The sequence below is a fragment of the Eretmochelys imbricata genome, chromosome 5 (genome assembly GCF_965152235.1).
Source record: "Eretmochelys imbricata isolate rEreImb1 chromosome 5, rEreImb1.hap1, whole genome shotgun sequence".
Lineage (NCBI taxonomy): Eukaryota > Metazoa > Chordata > Testudines > Cheloniidae > Eretmochelys > Eretmochelys imbricata.
The window spans coordinates 78,289,886-78,316,792 of record NC_135576.1 but is presented as its reverse complement, the minus strand read 5'-3'; the positions used below and the strand labels follow the sequence as shown (position 1 = coordinate 78,316,792).

The 26,907-nt window shown below is 38.7% G+C and overlaps 1 protein-coding gene across 1 annotated transcript in view; it reads right to left on the bottom strand.

Annotated features, from left to right (window-relative positions):
• Positions 1–1,751: 1,751 nt before the first annotated feature.
• PRDM6 (PR/SET domain 6) overlaps positions 1,752–26,907 on the bottom strand; it is a 92,438-nt gene continuing 67,282 nt past the window's right edge. Inside the window, exons 4-7 of the mRNA XM_077816358.1 lie at positions 22,077–22,201; positions 18,769–19,111; positions 9,505–9,681; positions 1,752–1,866 (exon numbers count right to left, since the gene is read on the bottom strand). Of these exons, the coding sequence (XP_077672484.1) occupies positions 1,752–1,866; positions 9,505–9,681; positions 18,769–19,111; positions 22,077–22,201 (760 nt within the window). The remainder of the gene's footprint in view (positions 1,867–9,504; positions 9,682–18,768; positions 19,112–22,076; positions 22,202–26,907) is intronic.

Here is a 26,907-nt window from a genome sequence, read left to right as displayed (position 1 = left end):
CTGATTACCTCTGCTCTGGGTTGCCATGTGCTCATGTTTCTTTACCATCTTAGAATAACACATAGAAACATCAACAGAGCTGTGTGGAAAGAAAAGTTAGCAGTCCTGTTTGATGGTGTTTGATTTAAAGAGGCAATGCTTTCCGCAATCTTTTTTTTGAGCAGAAGTCACCATTGAAACTGATGAGGGTGTGCTGCCTAATATCTGATGAGATGATATGCCAGTTGCATAAGTGCCTACCAACTCAGGAGACTAGGCATTTCTTTAAAGGTGAGTAACATGTAACCTATACCCCCACCTCCACAAAGGACTTCACTCACACATAAACATTTACTCTTTTAAAAAAAATATGAACTGTATTCAAAGGGATATATTTTTAATTCTGAATGCTTTAAGGATTAGTGGTTAAAATCCTTGCCCTGCTGAAGCAATGGCAACATTCTCATTGTCTCCATTGGGGCAGGATTTCACCTAATGTGTGCAACTGCCAATAAAAAACACATCACATTAGCTGTGCCTGTTCAGAAAGTATACAGCCTGAAGGTGTTTAGCCTTTCCCACATGCACACATTAAGTACTCTATACTATTGTTTATATATCTTTTTGAGGACAGGTCTTTCCTTGATAAGTGTGTATAAACTCCCTTTAGCATTAATGGGAATTAAGCTCTTGGCTTGAATGAAAATTAGGTAGAGCTCTATAAAGTGACTGCAATGAAGCTACACACAAGACTCCTGGATTCAGGTTTTGTTGCAATCTTGAAACTGGCTGAGTTTGTTGAAAGTTTCAGGTAACCTGGGATTGCTTTCAAATGAACCTGAGCCAATAAGGTACAAATATCTGGACACTGTAAAATAGGCTACAGTAGACTTTTGAGTAACAAATCATTACATCAACCTCCTAAATAAAATCTAATCTTTTTTGTTTTGCTTCTTATTGTAGGACTTTCAGCTAGAGAATTTATTAACCTTAGAGTTTTACTGAAAACACTTTCTTTCTCTTTAAACAGTGATACTGTGTTTCAAAGCTCTAGGTGTTACAGTATGTTCCTTGCTGATAGTCTTACTCAACTGTATATCTATAGACATGAAAAATGTTTCTTGTTTGGGTTTCCCAGGAACTTTGTACCAGGACAAAATTGTCTAATAAAACCATGTAGATGGAAAAAGTGTGCAAAAATGTAAAGTTTGGAACCATGATATGAAATGTCCTTTGGTCTGAGGAACTGGGTACTGATTCAGATATGGTTCTAAAACACTTTCCATTGCACCATTCAAACACAAGAATTTCTATTATAGCCATGTCAAGACCAACCCAACCAAATATAAGGACTAGTTCTGGGTCCTTTGAGTCATGCTTCAAAAAAAGGTGCAACAATAAACAAGTCCATGTGCATTTGCAGTCATAACTATAGGCAGAAGAACCCTTGAGATTCCTCGCTTTGGTATTAAATAACAATGATAAAGGCTTTTAGAAATAAAGCAATACATGGTGGGACTTGAAATGTTAGCAGTCCCAGGTTATTTGTCCATTGAAATAAGTCTTATCCCTAGTCATAAATAAATAATCTCTTTCCTGGTCTTACTTCCATGCCAGGATCAATATCTCTTAACATCTTACTTATTTTATTACTGCTTTTGGTTTTCTGGGACTGATTGAAAGTTGCTCAGAGGAAATCTTTGGTTTTGCTTAAGTGTCCGTGACATTTAATCATGACTTTCCTTGCAGTTTAATTCCAACCAGTCAATCAGTTAATCCACTTCAATTGATTCTGTGCTTTCTGTTATTGGCTTGCACTCATTGGGCATCCTCTGGTGTCGACTCAGCTGGGTGGCTTGTGTGAAGCTCCTCTCACACCTCTCGCACCTGGTGAAGGCAAGAGAGAAAATTGAGACTGGGGAGCTGCTCTTGGGGGGAGGCGAGGAGTGATGGGCTTTGTCTCATCCTGTCTAATCAGAACAGACACTCAAAAGTGGCTTCAGATTTTACCGGCTCAAGAGGTTTAATTGGTGGCTACTTCCAAGACCTTAATGCCTATGATGGGACAAGGCCTGTCTGATTCAGAACAGAGGAATCTGTCAATAGACAGGGGGAAGGTGATTTCTCCAGAGAGGCCTGTCCTGCTGTAGCTCTGATCACTGTCAGTTCAAATAGATAAAGAACAAAAAGAGATTTTTAGGAGTGAGCCATCAAAGCAGCAGCTTGGCTGCAGTTTTCTGCTCTGTAACCCCCGAGGAGAAATTGATGACAAATAGAATTTCACCTTCTGCTAATTTAAAAATCAGAAATTCACCTATTGAAAGACGAGAAGCTGTAGAGCAATAATTTCTTAGTGTAATAAGAGAAAAACTCTGTATTTATCTGTTACTATATAGTTGGGTTTACTTTAAACAATCTGGTGGGATTAGTGCTTGGTTAATCAATTGTCTGAAAACATCCACAGCATTTGATATAGTTGTGGGGAGGGGGTGAGAAGAATTCTTACAATCAGCAGTGTGTGTTTCATTGTCTTTTAAGTCTTTTCATTACCCTTCCCCCCTCTCCAGTGAACTACAATCTGTGGCAAAATAATCAGAGAATTAAGATATGAAGTTTGAGGGAAAAGAAAAAGGGTTTCTCTAGTTCAGAATGAGTCATCTGGCCTTCTAGTAAAAGAGAATCCACTGTGTATCTCATTTTAACTTCTTCCCATATTGTGTCCTCTTAATTAGCATTGTGAATGCTAGATATAATTGTACAATGAGCTAGGAATACAGCAGATTTTTCACTGTAAGGCTCTCACTCATAAAGCCACCATTAATTTAATGGAGCTGTGTGATGATGTATCTTCATCAATAAAAGCATCACTATAATGAATTAATTTCCAATCTTCAAAAAGTGAGGAAAACAATGGCTGTTACCTTGTATCCATCTTTCTCTCTTCAGTATTATAAATCAGTGGTTCTCAACCAGAGGTACACATGCCCCTGGGGCTACGCAGAGGTCTACTGCGGGTACATCAACTTATCTAGATATTTGCCTACCTTAACTGCAGGCTACATAAAAAGCAATAGTGAAGTCAGTACAAACTAAAATTTCATTCAGACAATAACTTGTTTATATGGCTCTATATACTGTACACTGAAATGTAAGTACAATATTTATATTCCAATCGATTTATTTTATAATTATATGGTAAAAATGAGAACATAAGCAATTTTTCAGTGGTAGTATGCTGCGTTGTATTTTTATGTCTGATTTTGTAAGCAAGTAGTTTTTAAGTGAGGTGAAACTTGGGGGTATGCAAGACAAATCAGACTCCTGAAAGGGGTATAGCAGTCTGGAAAGGTTGAAAACCACCCATATAAATTACTGAAGGTGATTTATTACAGGATTTGCCATTTACAAAAAAAGAGTAAGAAGATATTTACATACATTCATAATTGTGATATGTTCTACATGTTAGTCATTTTTAGAAAAAAAAATGTTTAGGAACCCACAGCACAGATATTATTCATTCATCTAAGCTATTGTACCAGCACAGAACATCAAAGTCTGTATATTGTGTTTCTTTGATTGTCTTTCTGGGAATATTTTTAGCAGACTGTTCCACTGTTAAAAACTGCACTGTGATCTTGACAAATGTAAAATGTCAGCGTTAGGTCTGATACATTATCAGCTCAATGAAAATAACTCAGAAGTATTGATTGCCTAATGATTTTTGGTGTATTCATTAACGTCTATGTGCAGATCATCCTCTCTCCAGAGTTCCTGAAGTGCTGATGACACATTAGTGTATTGCTGATTGTTTATTAGAAAACTGATTAGTTACAGGATTAGTATGTCAAAATATACTACTTTTCATTACTTGACAAACTTGCAAATTATATTCTTATATATAAAAAATCATGAAGGAACTGGAATCAGTTTTGGTGCCAGGATTAGTTTAGGCTATACAAGTCTCTGCAATTTCCTCAACTTTGCATTTTGTTATTTGATATATGTGTGTTGTGTACACATTCTAGACCAATACAGACCTATGTAGATCTACACAGCAGTGTTTACCTATATATTGCATATATGATATATGTAGGCTAAGATTTTTCAAACATGTGTCTGTAAAATTAGGCTTCTAAATTAATATTTGGATACACAAAAAGTGGCTTGATTTGCAGAGGTGTTGAATAAACTAGAAATCCCAGTAAAGTTAATAGGAGCTGAGGGTACACATCATTTTTGAAAATCATGCTACGTGTTTAGGTGCCTAAATAATTTTTGGTATAACTGTCTTGACAGCAATTTGAAAAGTTAAAAGTCCATTGCTAAAAATGTGGACCAGGAACGAAGGAAGGAAATCACTTCAATATGTAAATATTTAGTGAACCAGTTTGTTTACAAATGTTAATTTTGTATGTGTGGCCCAGATTCAACAAAGCACTTTATGTGCATATGTAATCCCATTCCTATTCAGCAAAAACCTTAAACTCATGCTTAAATCCCATTAAAAAGAATGGGACTATGCATATGCTTAGTTTAAAATGCTTAAAATTAAACACATATTCAAGTGTTTTGTTGGTTTGGGGCTAGGTTGCTCAGCACACTGGAGGATCAAGCTGTAAGTAAATATCCAGATATGAACAGATGTGGTGGGCCATCACAGCCATCAGTATCACAGGCTTAGGATAAAGTAGAAGGAAAGAAAAACAGAAAGTGGACAGTGAAAAGGAAATAAATTTTCCAGCATTGTGCTGTGGGTTTTCTCTGTAATGGCTGTCCTTTCCCACATACTCTCTGTAAAGTAATTGGTGTAGTATGCTGTATTCTTCAAATGGACCAACAAAGACAGATACATGCATATATTGAGCCATAAGTGTTTAATGTTGTGCGCTAGTTAAGTAAACTGATAATTGGCGGGGAAGGCGGTAGGCATCTAGTATATGTGGAAGCAAAAATGTTCCTTAAAGTTATTGCAGAGAGACAATAGTTCAGGTCAACAGTGATCACTAACAAGGCTAACATGTAGATCATAACCCATCCTGATTCTCTCTGAGATTTTCGGCCAGATTTTCAGACCAGCCTCAACGCAATCTTTATTTTTGAAGGTGAAGATTTGTTATTACATAATTGTGGCTGTAACTATTAGTAGTTATTCTTCCTACTACCTGCTATGAAGGTGCAATCAGAGGGGACAGATGTTCTGTACAACCACTAATAATTATTTCTAAAATGCATTGTGGGTTTCATTTACCCCTGAGCAGAAGGCCAACAAAAGAGCCATGTACTAAAGTTCCACATAAGCTCTTTGAGAGCCCTTTGTGGGACTTAAGTGGTCCATAGGCCCCGTGTCAGGCTCACACACAAGAATGATTTAAAACTGTGCCACCAAGTTAGAGGCCATTACTGAAAACTGGATCCTTGTTGTTTTTCATACAGTGACACCATATGCAAGATGTAGCAAGCTCTTGCCTTGTCCACAGCACATATCCCTCTTTTACTAATTTGATTAAGGGCGGCGGGAGGGGAGAGAAAGAAGGGAGTGTACATACTTTCGCTTTGCTCAATAGCATGGCTGGTTTTCTAAGGGTCTCAAACAGCATTGACATCATGGTGGTTTTTCAGGAAGTACTGTTTGGCCAAATAGTACTCATGTCACTGTTCTCCTAGTTTGCTGCACAGAACCCTGTCACTGTTAGTGGTTGTCACAGCAGCAACATCATGTTCCTTTAACTCATCTTTAGCTAATGTCACTGAACTGGAACAGGCTGTAGTAGTAGAACATAGGATAGTGGCTTGCTCAATAATTTTCTGCTTTTTCCTACCTTCTAATTTGGTTGAGAGCTTTGTTCCAGATTAAGAGTCATAGTGGAGACTTCAGTGAGATAAGAATACATAAAACATTACAATGATGAGGCTCAGTTCCTAGCTTTTGATGATGAAAAGAAATCCCTTCCAACTGGACCTGCTGCCCAGACAATGTAGCCAGAGCTTTGATTACACATAACCTCACTTAGCTTTTTTTTAATCTATAGGGAAATGCAAATAGAAAAGTCTCCCTCTCACACACAATCCCACACACAGCTAGACCTTGCAGCAAAAGAACCTTCTCCCACACTGAACCAATCACAGACTACCCCTTTAATAATAATTTTTAAATAACTTTTAAACAAATTGTGAAGGGATTTTAAAATATTTGTCTTTTTTAAAATTGTGAGCACACAACTCTACATGCAAAAAAGTGCATGAAGTTGTGTGACTAATCTGTGTGCATAATCACTGTGATTCTGTGTATATTAGGCCAATATTGTATAAATGGCTAGTTAAATGCTTACCTGGCCCTTTAAAATTAAAAAATATTTAAAAAAACAGCAACTTTCTGAACATATGTCAATTATCTGTTTTGTTAATTGCAAGAATATTTCCAAAGCCTATTCAGCTAGAACACGTTAAACTCTGTCTACATTGCCATGATTGCCTGTCCTTTAGGGGTATGGTGAGTTTAAACCAATGGACTTTTTAGTTTTGCACTTTTTAAGTAAGCATATGCTCAAATCCCCTTTGTAAATATATATATTATAAAGTACATTGCAAAGCAAAACCACAAAAATTGTCTTTGAACCATGTACTACTCCTTGATATTTAAAAATAGCCTCAGAATGTGTTTGGGGTTTTTCCTTTTTGTTTTTTATTTTTGTTTTAACTTTAGAATCAATCCCTCAATTCTTTCTTCTGCTGGAAGATTTGGCAGCAACTTAGGAGGATCTGAATGGTGGTGATATACAAACCAATAATAGTATCTATCTTTTAAATAGTCCTTTTCATCAGTAGATCTCAAAGTAATTGATAATCTTTTTACTGTATTTATCCTCACAACACCTCTGTGAGGTACATAAGCTGCAGCTCGGTCTCTCCCCACAACTGAAGGGGAGGGTAAATCGATTTCTGGATAATCTTATGCGCACCCCCCTGCATGCTGGTCCGCATCAGTGCGGGGGTCTGCACTTGTGGAGAAGCTTGCAGGATCAGCACATAAGAATATGGATCCCCGCCTCTGACATCTGGGGACAGGGAGAGTTGGAGCTCCAGTTTAGCTCCATGTGACATCACTATTCAGGGTCCTCCAAAGCTCTTGTAAAGACCTTCAGCAAAAAACAGAGAAATTAGAACGGATGTTTCTTGTATTAAGCAGGTTTAAAAAAAACCTAAAACCATTGTACAATGTTGTTCTTACCCATCATAAGGAAACAGTAAAGGGTGTGCATATGTATGCATGCACATACATTTATTTATATATTTCGCTGCTCTGCATTTCACCTTTAAGAAAGGGCAGATCCATAGTGTCAAGTACATGTATATCTTAACATGAGCAACAAAAGAAACAAAAAACAAAACACCACCCCAGAATATCTGTTAATTACATAGTACTTAACTAAACAGTTTCTTTCAAGAATGAGATTGTGTTGTGGTCACAAAGAACATTATGGAAAAGAAAAAAATCACCAGACCAAAGGGGGGGGGAAATTAATGATTGTAAATGGGGCAAAATAACAGCTCTATTGGAAACATGACAAAAACAGGACGTTAAGAAAAAAAATTAAGTGGAGTCAACAAGGTTACACATAAGTAACACCTTAACATTAAAAGAAATCTATTTTCCACTTTGACCTGGAAACCTCTTCAATTAATTACTAAAATCTATTTACACAGCAACTAGATAAAAATCAATCTGATTGCTAGCACTATTTTTGTCTCTCTTTCTATGGACTCTGTTCACTCAAGATACTGGCACTGTGGGTGACATTGTTGAGGCTGCAGGATTCCATGACTTGACACCCACAAAGCTGTCCTATTTTCTATTCCTGGTCCCCAAAATCTACTGTATGGGATGTGCCCAGAATTCTGATTCTGTCCTTCCATTCCCAAGTGCACACATGCATGGAGGCCATGCGTCTCTTGTGGCCATATATGGAGGGTGGGCAACTCTGATGGGATCTTGCTGTGAAGGGTTCAGTGACAGGAGCTCTCTTACATTAGCCTGGCATGAAATACAGGCAAAGAAAAATCATGTTGAGTGGGGGCACGTAGTGAACTGGGAAAGACACTCTCTCCCTTCAACTCCTTATTTCCTCATCCCCACAGAACACCGGGTATTTACAGAAAATAATGGTTTGGTTATTTTTTCCCAGGGAGGTATTAGTTCCAGGCAGAAAATTATATGAATCCATGTCTCTCAATTCAGCTAAGAGAGAGAGAGAGACTTTTTACTAATATACATTTTCTTCTATAAGAGCCTACTAGATTAAGTAAGTAGTTGGTCAGAGCAGAGTCCTTTATCTGCATGAAGTAGAAACCTGTATTAACCAGCTGTGCACCAGCCTCTCAAATACAGAAACAAACAAACGAACAAACAAATGTCTGTGGCTTGGCTGAGTGTTGGGTTTTATTTTAAGTGAATAGCTAGCTAAGGTAGAGAAGTGATTTCTGTACTACCTCAAAAGTGCAGAAGCCTGCAGATCTTGTTAAATTCCCTCTGTTATCTGAACTTACACCTCTTAAAGAAGTGCTTCATGAAATGTAGATAATAAAGGTCTCACTGTGTACATGTACATTGAAACCTGCACACAGGGTATGACTACATGTAAAACACTACAGCTGCAGAACTGCAGAGACAGTTACAACAACAGGTAACCACTTGTCCTAAGAATGCACTTGCAAATAAAGATGGGCCCAAGCCACAAAAATTCAGCTTTAGATTTCCCACCCTACCAAATTTGGGTGTATTCCGATTTCAGGTTTGGGATTGGCCAATGATAGAGACAATGACATTCACAAGATCTGAAACAAGGTTTGTTTCCAAACACCCAAAGAATGTTTGAATTCAGAATGTTTGTATCAACGATTTTGTTGAACTATATTCAAAGTTTCCAGCACAGTATTGTTTAACTAAAAATTGAAAACCACCTTGACAGACAGCTGATTTTCTCTGATCACTGCATTTGCAAATTATTTTTATGGGTTTTATTTTGAGTTTACTAGAGTCATGTCATGGATTACACATAGTGTTTTTCCTGTCCAATGGTTCTGAGTCTATTTTTCTCTGTATGTGATTAACAATTACAAATTAACTGGTATATGAGTTACTTCAGTGTATTCACAAAACAGGGATGAACCATATTATGCCAGTTACAGCACAGCCTCGACCCATCCTCTTCAGTTTGTCAGACATTTTCAACTAAGGTTCTCTAATTGAGACACAATTGTTAAACTGCTATTTAAATTAAAATAATCAAGTTTTGATTGGATGACAGACATTTGCTCTGGGCCATACATGTACTAGGTATCTGCATACATGCCTGGTTTGATTCTGATTTCAGTCACACTGCTAATGAGTCTGTCTGGAATCTTGACTTTGGCTTTCAAAAGAAGCTCTCCCATGGGCTGTTATACATGGCTATTGTGGGTGGACAACTGCAATGCCATTCCCTCTCTGCTCATTCTTGATCAACATTGGTAGCTTTAGGTACTTACTTAAAGGGTTTTTCCCCCGTATGCGTCCGGATATGATTGTTGAGTGTTGTAGCACCAGCAAAGGCACGGCCGCAATAGCCGCACTTGAAAGGTCTGTCACTGGAATGGGTGACTACATGGTTTCTTAGTTCCGAAGGTTGGGAGAAAGATTGGGAGCAGTGGCCACACTGATAGGGTCTGCAAAACAATAGAAACACCATGTGATCACTACTTTCTATTTCAGTAAATAGAAAACAACCTGGGTGGTGCAAGCTAATTTTTTCAAATTAATTTCTTAGTTTTCAAAGAGGAGTCTGGATGTGAATCTCTGGATCTATAGTAGAAGACATGCAATTCACCCCCCACCCCACCCCCGCCCCATGAACCACTATGCAAATTTAGAGGACAGAATCCATGTATAGAAACTGCCAGAGATCCTACAAGGCCCCCAATATAGTCAAAGTATTCTTCAGGTATACACAAAACCTGGGTTAGATTATATGTCTGACTTTTTTATAGTTTCCTCAAACTAAGGGGCCAATACTGTATTCCTTATGCACTGAAAACTCCCTCTAACATAGGGATTTGAGCCCTATATTATCAGACTCAGAAAGTCCTATTCCTCTCTAGCATTAATTCAGGCTTAGATAAAAATTTTACCTGGTATAGCTATTCTTTCTATGACCATTTGAAAATATTATTTTTCTAATCCCTTGCACACTCCAAAAAGTCAAGCTCTTTAAAGAGGAACTTTCACAATGAGACAAATTTGGAAAACAATAACAAACTTTTGCTTTTTCTATTACGTTTCTGTATTCTTGCTGCTATTGAAGACATTTGCACTTAATTAATAGGTTTTTCCATCCTGGCCTGGATTTTCCTTTTGTGTGATCCTGAAATGAAATCATAATTCTGTTTTTGTGACATCTTAATTTCTTGCAGTGAACTGACTGTGATGCCACAAGTTCAGAATTATAACAACATCAATACAAACTCAAGTAGAAGGAAGAGGCTGAGAGATAGAAGGATGAGACAGGACAATAGTTTGAGTAGCAATACCATTACTAACTTGTTAAAGTGGCAAAAAGTGTTCTGAGAAACATATACAAAGTAAATCAATTTCTGTTGCGGCAAAATAGATTTAATTCCCTCCACCCCCACGTTTCTCTATGTCATAACAATTTGGTAAACTACTTCAGTATTTGGAACGCTTTCTATCTGTGAGGACATTTAAAGTAAATCAGTGGCAGGGTTCTGTTCCATTTATCAAATTTTTTTTTTAAAGAAAATTAAGAATGTCTTAAGGGATATTAATGATTTTTATAGAGAGCAGGAATTCAGGGCACAACTCTTGCTGTCTTAATTGCTCTCTCTTTAACAAATGTGTATGTTCAAATGGCTAGAAACCAAAACTAAAGGGAAGGAGACAGTGGTGACCAAGCATGTACAACAATTCAATTAAGTGCAAAATAAAGTGTACCCTCTCATTTGTCAAGTGAGCTGCTTAATTGTGTCTGCTTGCATCGCTGATCACAAATACTATTATTTTATAGTGCTTCAGAGTACTGAGCACTGATTGTAGAATTTTTTTTGCTTGATTAATAGTGTGGTTTTGGTCAATAACTCAATACTATACAATTTTAATTACTTACATTTGAAAATCTATCTAACTGCTTTCAAAGAAGTTTGAAAGATATATATAAAAGTTGTGGAAAGACTACCTGGTCTGGATGATTATACTAACATTGTTTTCCCTATTCTCTTTAAAAATTATGTAAGTGCATTTGAAATAATATATTTTAAATAAACACTGATAACTAATGTATATCTATTACCATTGCTGGAAGACAAGAGAAATATGTTTTTCAGCTTTATTGCTTCTTCAAATCATTGTTAATGGACAATCAAACAGATATGTAAATTCAGGCTTTTTAGGATTAAACATTTTTAAGCAAAAATAATATATTAAGATATGCCATATCCATGAACAATTGATTTTCTAATAGTGAAAGGGACCATTAACGTTTATTAGCCTCTGGTTATCTATTTTTAACAGCTCCCATAATAAACAATAAGACACTAAATAAAACCAATTAATCTTTTATTTTTTAACAACAGTCAATATGATTAATTTCACATTGTGAGAAGTCACACCATTCTTTGTATGTAAATACTTGACAGTAGTAAATTAGTTATGAGCAAACATTAAGAAGCCAGATAAAATGTTGCCATTAGCCCCCACATTGATTCAAACTCAATTTCTTGTCCATGATGACAATTTACATTTTATATTATCCGTAGTGCATTACACTGTATGATGCACAAAATGATGAACTTTGTAGAAGATTGTCTATTCTTATGTCCCTTGTCTCTCATTTTGTTGCCTTTCACCCAAACCTTGCAGGATTGACTATAAAAGATGTTATTTCACCAAATAAATTAACCCCTTGTGTGAGTCTGTATAAATGATGCATATCTCCAATCAGATTAATCAAGAAAGGGATCAATAAAGTATTTTGGAGCTAGATACATAATCATAAATTAAGCAAAGCTTGTTTTAAAAAGAAGACAAATTTATGCATGCATAAATGTATGAGCTGACAATTTGTAAATGTCTTATCTACTTTCTTTGAACTGCAGGCAATTCCTAATATGCAGAACTGTATGACTTTTTGAATACTGCTATAATATTTTATGGTATTTTCCAAGAAAAAGAGTATAAAATAAGCAGAAAAGTTCTAATTTTGTTTTGTAACCATTTTTACTGTACTTGGGTTGATTTTTTTCTTAGCAGAAAGAAATCAATACATTGTTTTTAAAAAATGAAAGCAGTGCAGCGGGACTGAATGTGAGGGATGATCGGTTCGGTGAGTACATGGACACCTTCAGAGCAGGGTTGTCTTTGATGTAGCAGTTATCTCCTGTGCCATCATTTTGCTCTGCTCCGGAAAACCGTATGAAGATGGTGGCCCCCTTATTCTCAGGGTCATGGAGAGAATAGGGCTCATGAAATGAAAACCAAAATGGTGGACTTTATAGGCTGAATTTTCAAAAAGAGGCACCTAGGTTGAAGCTGCAACATGGTTCTGACCCCATCCACAACCCCTCATTCAAAAACTCATACAGTTCTGCATATTGGGAACTGCTTGCAGTGCAAAGGAAGTAGATAAGATATTTACAAAGCTCTTCCACAAATGTATAACTTTAGGCATGTGCTAGTGCCATTGACTTCAAATAAACTGCCCATGTGTTTAAAGTTACCCATATGGGTAACAGCTTAGTTGGTCTGGGGTCATATACAAGTAGATGCTCCAGCAAATTTGAGTTTCTCTGCAGTTACTTTTATGCATGAATGGGTAAGTATCAAGAATACCCTCTTCTACATGTGAATACATATTTACATGCACGTAAACTATTATATGCATATTTTATAGGTGAAACATATGCATCTGTGTATGAAAATATGGTCCTAAGAATCTTTGAAACGTAATTTTTCTGTAAAAATCTATCCTAGAATTTTCTCCCCATCACTGTGTGCTAGAAGTAATATAATAATAATAATTAATAATAATAATAATTAATTTACATCTCCATATTGTAGCACTTCAGAAAGGCTTTCATAGTGCTTTAGAAACGTTAATTAAGCCTAACAAATACATCTCTGAATTAGGTATTATTATACCAATTTTAAAGATAGTTTAACTTAAACAAAGAAATGTACATATAGGATATCACTGAGAGTCAACAAAAAGAACATAGCAGTCCTATCTTCTAATCCTCTCTTCTTAAAAATTAGGCCATATGCTTCATCTTCTCATCCAAACTCAAAGAAAGCATATCTCCCTACCTAAGAGGCAAATTCTGCCCACAGACAAAATTGCCCAGCTCTCATTTGCCTCATGTACTAGAAATCCATTTAGTTACCCATCTTTGATAACATTAAACTTGTGTAAGTAGATTCTACAGTGTTAGATCATCAGCTTGTACGGGCCCTCAATCTCTCTCCTTTAGAGACCAATCCAATGACCCTTACTCATGTGAGGGTCTCCCCTGGGTGCACTCATGAATGTAAAAGCTATGGGCTCAGACATCTAAAGTATATTTTTTTTAAAGAATTTCTTTAAGTATGGGTGAATCTCTGGCATCTAAGGGTTTACAACATTCTCAAATTAAATTTTCAAGCTCACAGAAATGGTTAAGAACTTTGTTTTTTGAGTGTACTTTAAACCTGTCTCTTGAATGTATAAATTCTATTGAAACCATTATTGCTGTTTTCTTTTCCCAGTGCTAAAAATCCTTTTTTTTTTTTTTTTGTAGTCCACTTTCTGGGGGTGATCACCACAAAGTCAAACACCACCTATGCACTTAACTGAATTTCACTCAAAAGATGCATGCTTATCCAATCAATTGTATAACTTTTTGGGGAGATTGCACTAGAATAAGACCATTTATTTACTGTTTTCTCATTTAAGTAAACCCCAACACAGAAATACATAGGTTTGAAACCACTTTTTCCAGTCTTCTTTTAGTAAAAGATTGATCCAATTAATCTATTTCTCTTGTGCCCATTTCTTCGGTATTGCAACATGTCTTCTGAATCCAAAAGGGCAGAACTCCTGCACTAATCCAGCTCATATGAACATGTGTTCCATTTCTTTACACTGTCTCCAGCATAAATTGGAGGAAATATTTGAATGATGGGCTGCATGATCAGAGTCCTGAAAAAAATCTCAATTACTTTCTCTTTTATGGTAAGCTGGTCTTTTATGGGCCTCTTCACACAGTTTCATTCACTATCTTCATGGGTCTCATAGAACTCCAGTATAAATCTTTTGAGAATGAGTTGCTTGTAACAGTGAGTTTTTGAATACCTGTAAACCTTTCATTGAAATACTGTCAAATCAGCAAAGCCAAATGGTGAATCAGATTCATTGTTTCCTCAACTAGAGAAGTACTAGCCAATAGGAGAAAGCCTGACATACAGCTGCAGACACATTTCTCACTGTCAGAGGGCTAAGTGTAGGTCCTTGTTGCTAGTGAAGAAACAAAGACATATTGCATAATGTCAGAATGTCAGGGAGTGGGACACCATGGCTTTCCCCACTAAACAAGCAGTTTGGCGCCAAGGCTTTACGGGAAGATGGAAGACTCCAATTCAGGCATCACCTTAGTTTTTACATTACCTGAGTCAATGAAAGCAGGGCATGTTGTGATGCTGGTACTCTCTGCCTTCAGGGAAAGGACTCCATGAATTGCTCTCACACACACGTCAGTGGTTTTGGAGCAGAACTGCAGACCTGGGCCAAAGTTTCAGTACCCTCTTCATAACTGAATGGATATGGCATTGGAGTGGAATCTGCTGTTTTGTATGGTTAATGAGAGGGGAAAATGCAACTCAGGGTGTCAGTGATACGCTCCAGCTGCCATTCTGAATGGCCCAAAATGATTGTTTTAGAGAGGTGAAGAAGGTGTTGGCATAGTCCCTGCAGAGGGGCAGGATTAGTGAGGGAGTGCCCAGTTGTGGATGCTTTAGTTAAAACAATCAGTTGCCTTGGACCCTACCACATGGAACATTTGAAGTTACTCACCATGAGTATTCATAAAGGGTTTCATGCAGGTACTCAGTCCCTGTCAAACTGAATGGAGAGGACATGATTCTGCAAAGTGACATTTAAGAACTAGCCTACATCTTGAAGTTCTCACAGGGCTCAGATTGACAGGTTTTGTTATATTTACTAACTATGGGCCTACTCCTGCAACTCTTACTCACACCAAATAGTACTTATTCAAACAGAGTAGCCCCATTGCAGCCAACAAGACTACAAACATGTGTAAGTACAACTCAGTAGAAGTAAGGATCACAGAGTCAAGCCCTCTTCTGACTTTTAGGGCCATCATTTAGTAAAGAACAAAATAGCTCATGTGTTTCTAAACTTCTGAAGCAGTAGGGGAGTGGTACCATTTTGTGCACCTTTTGCTACTCTTAACTATAAGTGCTGGAAGCCTGCAAACCTTTTTGAAAAAAGAGTATGCAAGAACAAATGTTCAATTCAGCAAGACATTTACTTTAATTGCACAATAATCCATAGTCACTCTATAAATAGAAATAGACATTGTTCACAGGATTTCTTTTCTGTTTGGTTGCTATAGGTTTTTAAAAATTAAGTAATTAGTTAATTAGGGCAACAGATACACATCCTACAAAGAAAAATGTATTGCAAGAAAAATACCAACTGGGGTAGAGCCATGGTGCCTAGAGAAAAACATCAATTAAATTGACAACTTAATCTTAAAAAAAATAACCAGACATTCATTGCTGAACTGTAATAGCAGAACAAAGTGTACATTAATATACTTCAAGGAAACAAAGAGCACGAGGTTCAGTTAACGTCCAGAATGCACCCACCAAGGACACACTTGCATGGATAGTGTCTACCCTCCAATCATCAGCTTAAATACATGACAATCAACAAGAGTAAATATCACACATACACATTGAATATGAAAGTGGGCCACAAGCAACACCTGGGAAGTGCAGGCATCCTCCCTCTGTTAACACCACTACATAGTGTACATGACAATCAAAGAGAGAAAAAAGAAAGATGTAAATAAAAACTGGTCATTCTAAGAACTATTGCTGATTTTTAAAAAAATAAATGAAAATATTTGTCTGAAAATGATTCACTGTGATTGAAGGCTTTCGCTTACCCCTTTCTGGAGCCCCCCAAATGGGATTGTTGGGAATTTCTGCAGCAGAAAAACAGAAGAGAAAAGGGATTTCTGACTCCTGGTTCAAGGAATAGAGGGTCAAATTGCCTCTGTGTGGGCAAGAGTTTAAGGAAAAACTCCAGAGGCTTGGATGGTCCCTGGGTCAAATCTGGATGGATTTAGATCTTACCTCCCCACCCATCAAGTGACTCCAGAGAAACGACATTATTTAACAAACAGGAAAAAAAAAAAGACCTCAGTGGGAAAGGGGAAGTAAATGAAAGGGGCAAATAAGCTTTCACTAAAATCTTAATTAATCTCAAATTCAAAGAAACTTCTGGGAGAACATGGGACCCTCCTCATCTTGGGTTCACTATTATCCAGTATTTATATATTCAAACTTCTGCCTGCTGAATAGTATTCTGTTCGCAGGGGCTGATTGAAAAACATTTTTTTCTGTTCTTTTTCACTCTTATCTTATCCTCCACTCTCATTCAGATTTCTTCTGAGATAAAGGAAGTTTTAAGTCATTTCTTTCTTTGTATTTCCCAAATCCCAAATAGTTTGCATTTCTTAAATTTCCCACTATGAAGTGGGGATCATAGCTACATTCAAGGATCCTTTTCCTGCTTTGACCACGTATAGTTAATCATGATGCCTGAAAAACAAACACAGCGCCAGACTAGATAGTCTCAAGGCCTTTGCTAGAGGAGGCAGCCACAGCTATTTCCTTCACATCAAAGATGCAGTGGCTGGTGTGTTTACAAATTTCTGACAATAAACAGGTAGCTGTTTATCAGCTAGAGTGGTGCAGTAGATAGCGGAGAGAAATTCCAATCCTAAGAGTTGCATACAGTATCTAAGGCCAGCAGGCAAACGAGCCTTGGCAATTTACACCTTGATTTCTTGTTGTCAGGAAATTACTTTAAGAAATAAGAGGTGTTCCTAGAAATAAGCAAAGATACTTCTTTTCCAGTTCCTATGTTGCTAGCTATATGCTCTACTAATGCTATTTATAGTAGGAGAAAAGCCTGGCCATGACATAAGTTTAAATAATAGTGATTTCTAGTTAGGGATATGAGAACACAGAAAAATCTGGAATCTAAATTCAAGAACCTATACTCCTAACTCCTATATTTTCAAAACGTTGCCAGAGGTTTTAGCTATGTGAATCACAATGAATACAGTTGGGAATCATATTGCTAAAATCCCAAACAATGTTTTAGAGAACTATGGGAAAATATTTTTCTCTGGCAGTTTTGGTTGTGTTACATATTGTGGGAACTCAGGAGGCAGTTGAAAGTTGGCTGCTATCAGAAAATTACATAATTTATAGTATGAAAAAAGCAATAAAAGCTATTTTTCTATACAAATATATATTTTTAACATGACAATGCTTTGTTTCTGCTGGAGCCAGCGTGCACTTTAGAAATAGCTAAAGGGCACTGAAACTTGAAAAGGTTTTGCCGCATGCAAAATTTTAACAACTCTCAAAATTCTAGTCGAGATTAAGTTCTGGACCCTAGTTCTACCACACACACTTTAAACTTCATCTATTTTTATCCAGCAGCATAGGATATATGCTTATTACACAAACACACACATTATATACTTCTATTGCATTTTTGTCAAATGTAACTTGCATTCGAGTGCTGCATTTAGAATGATTTTCCAGGAGATTCAGCTGTTTTACTCAAGCCTTCTTCACAGCTGAAGGAGAGACAAAACGTGGGCAGTCTTTTTTGTTGAAGTAATTTGATTTTTGTCTTTTGTGCTGCCAGCGATCAAGATTGTCAAATAAACCAGCTTTGATTCATAAATAATAGTTCCATTATATCTACTCTGCCACTTGTCAGAGTACCTGAAATTTTAATTCACTTGTTCAGCTAAATTTCATCCTCAGTTCATGGCCATAAAATTCTCTATTGACAAACTTTCAAACCAACTTTGACTCTGAGGTATCTAGTCAACATTTTTCTTCTGTGTGGATATTAGTTTATTGAATAAGTGGCATCTGTTTTCCTCCACATCACTAGTGGAGTAGGTATTTCCTTTTGACAGCTTTCCACGATTTATGGGTTTGCATGCTCTGAAGAAAAATAGTACTAAGCAAAAAATTCCAATTCATTACCTCTTAGTACTTAATTAAGTTCATACACATTGCACACTATAGGTGAACCCTGAAATGATTATGACAGCCACTGAACAGCAAGTTATATTATCTTTGGAAGACAAAGAGACTTTTCATTATCTTGACCTCATTTTTTCATCCATAATATTAATAAAATTTCCTTCTGTTTTGTTCCCTTTAACAGATGTACCAAACCATTCTGAAAACAAGATTATATTCTTGGCTATTACCTCTTGTCTGTACATTTAGGTACCAAATGTTTTTACAAAATGTGAAGTCAAGCAATGGCCATTATCAGCTTACTTCACACAGCCACAGATGTATTATGTTGTACAGGCTCCTCCTAATAACGGTTTAGTTTTGGAAATGATAACAGTGTGATAAAAGTAAAAAGCAGAGGGTCTGGCTACCCATCCATACAGAAATAAAGAAAGCCTGTGTTTTACCTGTCAGGGTTCTGTGTACACACATGCATCTGTAAGAGGATCCGCTGGGTGAAAGTCTTAAAGCATTGCCCACATTTCCAAAGGTGCCAGTCACTGAACTCAGAATTTAGTTGGCTCGTTGACGTTGGGCTTGCAAGAACTCGTTGGTTTTTGACACTGATCTGGTTAAATCCTGACTCGATGGGCCCAGACTTATCCAGAAGAGAAAAATTTCTGCTACACGGAGTCTGTGGAAATACTATGGATCGCTGTGGAGTGGCAGGGGGTAGTTTGCTACTTTTGTTAAATGGCTGTAGAGTGTCTGGTCTGGACATGGCCTCCATTACAGTTGAAGGGACATTCACTGGGAGAAAACAAAAAAGTAAATAAGATCTGCTTTACTATTTCTTAAAACTAACACAATTTGGGGAGAAAATCAAAAATATTCGAAGTCTATTTTCAACTGACTAGATTCAAACAATTTAATGTTATTATAACACATAGACAAAGGGCTGGAATGAGAATGTGATCCGACTGGAGAAGCTGGTTCTGACATGTAGGAAGTCATCTGAAGAGAGGTTTGAGAGTTTGTAAAGGTCCAGAGAAGATTGACAAGAATGGTTAGAAGTATGATAGGATTCACTTCGGAGAGAAAATTCTGCTGGGCTTACACTGTATCAAATCTCTGTGTTGCAGAAAACAGACACAGCAGTAGTTCCCTTATCCTATCAATGGGCAGTCACTAAAGGGTAATATTACACCCTCATTCATACACACAAAGCCTGTACAATACAAATCCAGTGTCTTCAATGTAATTGCTTGCATGATTAAGGCTAGTAGGATTTAGTTCATCATGAGACCTTGCAAAATATATGCCTAAATATCTTTGTACCTCAGTTCCCCACCAATATAATGGGATTACTAATACTTCTCTACCTCACAGAGGTGTTGAAAAGATAGATTAATTAAGGTTTGTGAGGCACTCTCATATTTTGACGATGAGCACAATGCAACACATGAGAAAATAAAATTTTGCATTTAGTGCAGCATTTGGATGTTGTGCAGTAAATGAATCATGGGGAGTCACATATAAAAGAAATATCTGAGATCTGCCTCATTCCTTGAGCACTGTCCATCTTGTGCATTGAATGAGGCAGGGATTCTGTGGAAAAAATGGTAGGTGATCATGTGCTTAAAGACTGTACCATAACGCACAATGTCACATGGATGTCTTAAATTCTGGTGTTTCATAACTTTGGAGTGCTTGAATTTGCAACCATAACATTCTTTTAATATAGCATTTGGGGATTTCTTTCTCTCTCTTTTTCACACACACACATACACACACAGATTTACCTTCTGAATACAAGTATGTCTAGTTGAGATACAGTAGCAGTTTCAAATGGTCTGTTCAATGAATGATTGTGATTAATGTCTGAATAGTTACTGAAATTAAAAATACTGAAATAAAAAAATGCAGTACAAACCTATTTTGATATCATACTGTAAATAATACAAAGTTCCTTTACAAAATTATTTTTTAAATGTTTCCTCAACCAAAACAAACATGGTAATCCATGTTATTTAATTTAGCTATGTCTAGTCCTTTCTATGGTGCTTTTCACTGTACAATCTGAGAACCTATTTTATGAGTAGCGTTACCTCCAGTAGGATGTGCACTGCAGTACAGTTTTTAAAACACATCCAAACATCTTAGGTGTATGGAACAACATGTGCAGTAGAGCCTGTTATACGTAAACTTTTCTTTTCATAACTCTGTTTTACGTTTCTGTGTCACACAAGGGACATTTAATTTTTAAAAAATTGTAAGCATAAAACCTCATCAAGAGACTCAAATAATGAGGTTTCAGAGCTAAGTAATATTTCACAGTTCATTGTGGGTAAAATTCACCCTTGTGCAGAGGACCAGCACAAGGGCTATTTTGAGGGTTTAAGTGGCACTTAGGTTATGCATAAGCCTGGTGCTGGCCCTCTGCCCAGAGATGAATTTTTCTCTTTCTGTCAGTCTCCCTAGCTTGTGGATGAAACTCCTTGGTTTCCCTTGTAGCGAAGCAGTAAGTGACAATATTTAAAGATTTAACTGTGATGGGATTTTGTTCACTGTATCATTTAAAAAAATGATTTTGTAAAGTAAAACTCACAGAAATGCAAATAATATTTCTGAATTACCAACTGGAGCGGATGATTTTTTTAGTGCTAAACATTATGGCCAGTAATTTAATGTCTTTAAAATTCCTCTCAAGTATAACAGATTTGAAAACTCCAGATGAAAAAGGATGTTTATTTTTGACAGTTTAATCCCTAGTATCTTGCTGTTTTATTGCTGCCTGGTTCAGTATTTAAGTTGCTAAGAGACTCAAGTTCATCTCAGTATAGCTGTTTAAGTATCCAAGTATTTGACTGAAAAAATATAATATATAGTTGATTATGCGCTTGCAGCCACAGGGTCATTTTTGGCCAAAGTCATTCAAGCATTTATTATTTGCTTCTTCCACCACATAGAACACATGGCTGTCACAATGGAAAAGAGTTCTCTGATGCAAGCTGAAAGAAGGTAGTCCTACACACACACACCTACCCAAACAGACCAATCCTATGAGGTGCTGAGCACTCTTAATTCCCACTGAAGAAAAGTATACACAGCACCTTGCATGACTGGGTCTGTGATATAAATTATATGCTTTTTTAAAATTTGCAGTAAAATAAAATGGCAGGGGAGAGGAATGAATGGAATTGGGGATAATTGTGACAGGATGGGGGCTCCATCATCATATCAGGTTATTTCTAATTAGCCTTTATTTAAAGGAACTAGCATTTCCTCTAACCACAAGGACCCCATCTTTATGGACAGCCAGCCTAGGCCTCCATCAACACATCCCACAGTAATACAATGAAGCAGCATTGACAGTGCCTGGAAAGATCACATTATGTTATCTTTTTGGCAAGAGAGTAAATCCTATGATAGAACTGGCAACTAGCGAGAGGGTTGGGGAAGTAAACAGAGAATAAACTGGTAATAAATCCCTAGTAAGGAGGGATTTCATATGTTGCTATGCCATAGGGGGAACCTGCACTTTAGATCTGAGTCCTGCCCACCTGTAGGTATGTGCGTTTTACTCATACTTCATGTTCCAATGAAGTCATATATCTTAAGGATTTCCAGAATCAGAGCCTTACTTTGTAATCGTCCAGCTTACCTTAAATAAATATCCACAGTTTACTTCATACTTCTTAAGAAACACAAGGCACAAAACAGATTAATTGTGAAATATGCACTGTGGACATATAGTTAGAAATAAAATACTTACAATTTTCATCCTGTGCAATACACTGTAAAGGGATTCCAAAGAAAGATGTGTAGCTGTCATTGTACCACACCAGCAGTTCAGTGCCTCTGGGGATATCTATACAGGCCCTGTAGAATATATTTGACCTAGTCATAACAAACAGAAAAATAGCCCAGTTTAGGAACAGGTAGTGCTCCTTTTACCATAAGCACTATTATGATGGAATTCCACTGTTTTGGAAGAATTTCTGCAAGTTATCCTGAAAGAATAGCTCATTGATTATAGCAAACCTGAATCCATCTCATCAATGTGGGACTCCAATTAGTGCTTGTAACACAGGATAACAAACAGCTTAAAGCTGCTACTTTGTAAGTATGTCGACACTACAAAATTAGGTCGATATTATAGAAATCGATTTTATACAGTCGATTGCATATGTCCACACTAAGCGCATTAGGTTGGCAGAGTGCGTCCTCACTACCGTGGCTAGCATCAGCTTACGGAGCGGTGCACTGTGGGTGGCTATCCCATAGTTCCCACAGTTTCCGCCATCCATTGGAATTCTGGGTTAAGCTCCCAATGCCTGATGGGGCAGAAACATTGTTGTGGGTAGTTTTGGGTACATGTTGTCAGTCGCCCCTCCCTCTGTGAAAGCAACAGCAGACAATCGTTTCACGCCTTTTTTCCATGCAGACACCATACTGCTTTCAGCAGCCAGTGCAGTAGGACTGCTAACTGTCATCATCCACCGCTTCCACTGAAACTCTGCTCTGCTGCTATTGTCTCAATTGTGAATTTCTCCATGTTGTCTGTCATGGGCTCCCGGGTACATGTTTTCTTCCTCGAGAAATGTGCGCTGTGCAAACCGTCATCAGCCACCGCTTCCACTGCAACTCTGCTCTCCTGCAGAGGCCATACCACAGCAAGCATGGAGCCCGCTCAGATCACCACAACACTTATGAGCATTGTAAACACCTTGGGCATTATCCTTCAGTATGTGCAGAACCAGAACCTGCAAAAGCAGGCGAGGAGGCGACGGCAGCGCGGTGATGAGAGTGATGAGGACATGGACACAGACTTCTCTCAAAGTACGGGCCCTGGCAAAGTACAGGCTCATGCTGTGGAACGCTGATTCTGGGCCTGGGAAACAAGCACAGACTGGTGGGACCACACAGTGTTGCAGGTCTGGGATGATTCCCAGTGGCTGCAAAACTTTTGCATGCATAAGGGCACCTTCATGGAACTTTGTGACTTGCTTTCCCTGCCCTGAAGCACAAGAATACCAAGATGAGAGCAGCCCTCACAGTTCACAAGCAAGTGGTGATAGCTTGCAACGCCAACTACCAGTCAGTCGGGAATCAACGCAATCTCTGAGCTGCTGCTATCAAGGGTAGTGACTCTGGGAAATGTACAGGTTATAGTGGATGGCTTTGCTGCAATGGGATTCCCTAACTGTGGTGGGAATAGATGGAACGCAATATCCCTATCATGGGACTGGACCACCTTGGCAGCCAGTACATAAATCATAAGGGGTACTTTTCAATGGTGCTGCAAGCACTGGTGGATCACAAGGGACATTTCACCAACATCAACATGGGATGGCCGGGAAAGGTACATGACACTCACATCTTCAGGAACTCTGGTCTGTTTGAACAGCTGTGGGAAGGGACTTACTTCCCAGACCAGAAAATAACTGTTGGGGATGTTGAAATTCCTATAGTTATCCTTGGGGACCCAACCTACCCCTTAAAACCATGGCTGATGAAGCCATACAGAGGCACCCGGGACAGTAGTAATCTTAGCCCAGCAGAAGAATCTGTCCTATCTTGGGACCTCTCCTTCTGCCCCTCCACCCCCATGAACATGATACAGTTCTGTGGTGACCTAGAATCCTATTTTCGACGTCTCCGACTCAAGAAATATTTCCAACACACCTCTGAACAACATACTAATCCACAGAGACCTTCCTACCAACACTACAAAAAGAAGGATTCTGGGTGCACTCCTCCTGAAGGTCGAAACAACAGACTGGACTTCTACATAGAGTGCTTCCGCCGATGTGCACGGGCTGAAATTGTGGAAAAGTAGCATCACTTGCTCCATAACCTCAGCCGTGCAGAACACAATGCCATCCACAGCCTCAGAAACAACTCTGACATCATAATCAATAAGGCTGACAAAGGAGGTGCTGTCGTCATCATGAATAGGTCGGAATATGAACAAGAGGCTGCTAGGCAGCTCTCCAACACCACTTTCTACAAGCCATTACCCTCTGATCCCACTGAGGGTTACCAAAAGAAACTACTCCATTTGCTCAAGAAACTCCCTGAAAAAGCACAAGAACAAATCCGCACAGACACACCTCTGGAACCCCGACCTGAGGTATTCTATCTGCTACCCAAGATCCATAAACCTGGAAATCCTGGACGCCCCATCATCTCAGGCATTGGCACCCTGACAGCAGGATTGTCTGGCTATGTAGACTCCCTCCTCAGGCCCTACGCTACCAGCACTCCCAGCTATCTTCAAGACACCACTGACTTCCTGAGGAAACTACAATCCATCGGTGATCTTCCTGTTAACACCATCCTGGCCACTATGGATGTAGAAGCCCTCTACACCAACATTCCACACAAAGATGGACTACAAGCCATCAGGAACAGTATCCCCAATAATGTCATGGCAAACCTGGTGGCTGAACTTTGTGACTTTGTCCTCACCCATAACTATTTCACATTTGGGGACAATGTATACCTTCAGATCAGCGGCACTGCTATGGGTACCCGCACGGCCCCACAGTATGCCAACATTTTTATGGCTGACTTAGAACAACGCTTCCTCAGCTCTCATCCCCTAATGCCCCTACTCTACTTGTGCTATATTGATGACATCTTCATCATCTGGACCCATGGAAAAGAAGCCCTTGAGGAATTCCACCATGATTTCAACAATCTCCATCCCACCGTCAACCTCAGCCTGGACCAGTCCACACAAGAGATCCACTTCCTGGACACTACGGTGCTAATAAGCGATGGTCATATAAACACCACCCTATACCGGAAACCTACTGACCGCTATTCCTACCTACATGCCTCCAGCTTTCACCCAGATCATACCACATGATCCATTGTCTACAGCCAAGCTCTACAATACAACCGCATTTGCTCCAACCCCTCAGACAGAGACAAACATCTACAAGATCTCTATCAAGTGTTCTTACAACTACAATACGCACCTGCTGAAGTGAAGAAACAGATTGACAGAGCCAGAAGTGTGCCCAGAAGTCACCTACTACAGGACAAGCCCAACAAAGAAAATAACAGAATGCTACTAGTCATCACCTTCAGCCCCCAACTAAAACCGCTCCAACGCATCATCAAGGATCTACAACCTATCCTGAAGGACGACCCATCACTCTCACAGATCTTGGGAGACAGGCCAGTCCTTGCTTACAGACAGCCCCCCAACCTGAAGCAAATACTCACCAGCAACCACATACCATACAACAGAACCACTAACCCAGGAACCTATCCTTGCAACAAAGCCCATTGCCAACTGTGCCCACATATCTATTCAGGGGACACCATCTTAGGGCCTAATAACATCAGCCACACTATCAGAGGCTCATTCACCTGCACATGTACCAATGTGATATATGCCATCATGCGCCAGCAATGCCCCTCTGCCATGTACATTGGTCAAACTGGACAGTCTCTACATAAAAGAATAAATAGACACAAATCAGATGTCAAGAATTATTCATAAACCAGTCGGAGAACACTTCAATCTCTCTGGTCACTTGATTACAGATCTAAAATTCACAATATTACAACAAAAAGACTTCAAAAACAGACTCCAATGAGAGACTGCTGAATTGGAATTAATTTGCAAACTGGATACAATTAACTTAGGCTTGAATAGAGACTGGGAGTGGATGGGTCATTACACAAAGTAAAACTATTTCCCCATGTTTATTCCCCCCCTCCCCACTGTTCCTCAGACGTTCTTGTCAACTGCTGAAAATGGCCCACCTTGATTATCACTACAAAAGGTTTTCTCCCCCTCCTCCCCCCCCCGGCTCTCCTGCTGGTATTAGCTCATCTTAAGTGATCACTCTCCTTACAGTGTGTATGATAACACCCATTGTTTCGTGTTCTCTGTGTATATAAATCTCCCCACTGTATTTTGCACTGAATGCATCTGATGAAGTGAGCTGTAGCTCACAAAAGCTTATGCTCAAATAAATTGGTTAGTCTCTAAGGTGCCACAAGTACTCCTTTTCTTTTTAGTAAGGAGCTGTTCAACTATAGGCTGAGCAAGTGCAGAATGGTGGTAGAATGTGCATTTGGAAAAAGCGCACTGGTGCAGTTTACTGACTCGGTTAGACCTCAGCGAAACCAGTATTCCCATTGTTATTGCTTCTTGCTGTGTGCTCCACAATATTTGTGAGAGTAAGGGGGAGACGTTTATGGTGGGGTGGGAGGTTGAGGCAAATTGCCTGGCCACTGATTACGCACAGCCAGACACCAGGGCGATTAGAAGAGCACAGCAGGGCACGCTGCGCATCAGAGAAGCTTTGAAAACCAGTTTCATGATTGGCCAGGCTACGGTATAACAGTTCGGTTTATTTCTCCTTGATGAAAACCCGCCCGCTTGGTTCACTCTACTTCCCTGTAAGCCAACCGCCCTCCCCCCTTCAATCACCGCTTGCAGAGGCGATAAAGTCATTGTTGTTTCAAAATCATGCATTCTTTATTAATTCATCACACCAATAGAGGGATAACTGCCAAGGGAGCCCGGAAAAGGTGGAGAAGGAGGGAAGCACTGGGTCGGGTGAGGGAGGAGGGACAGA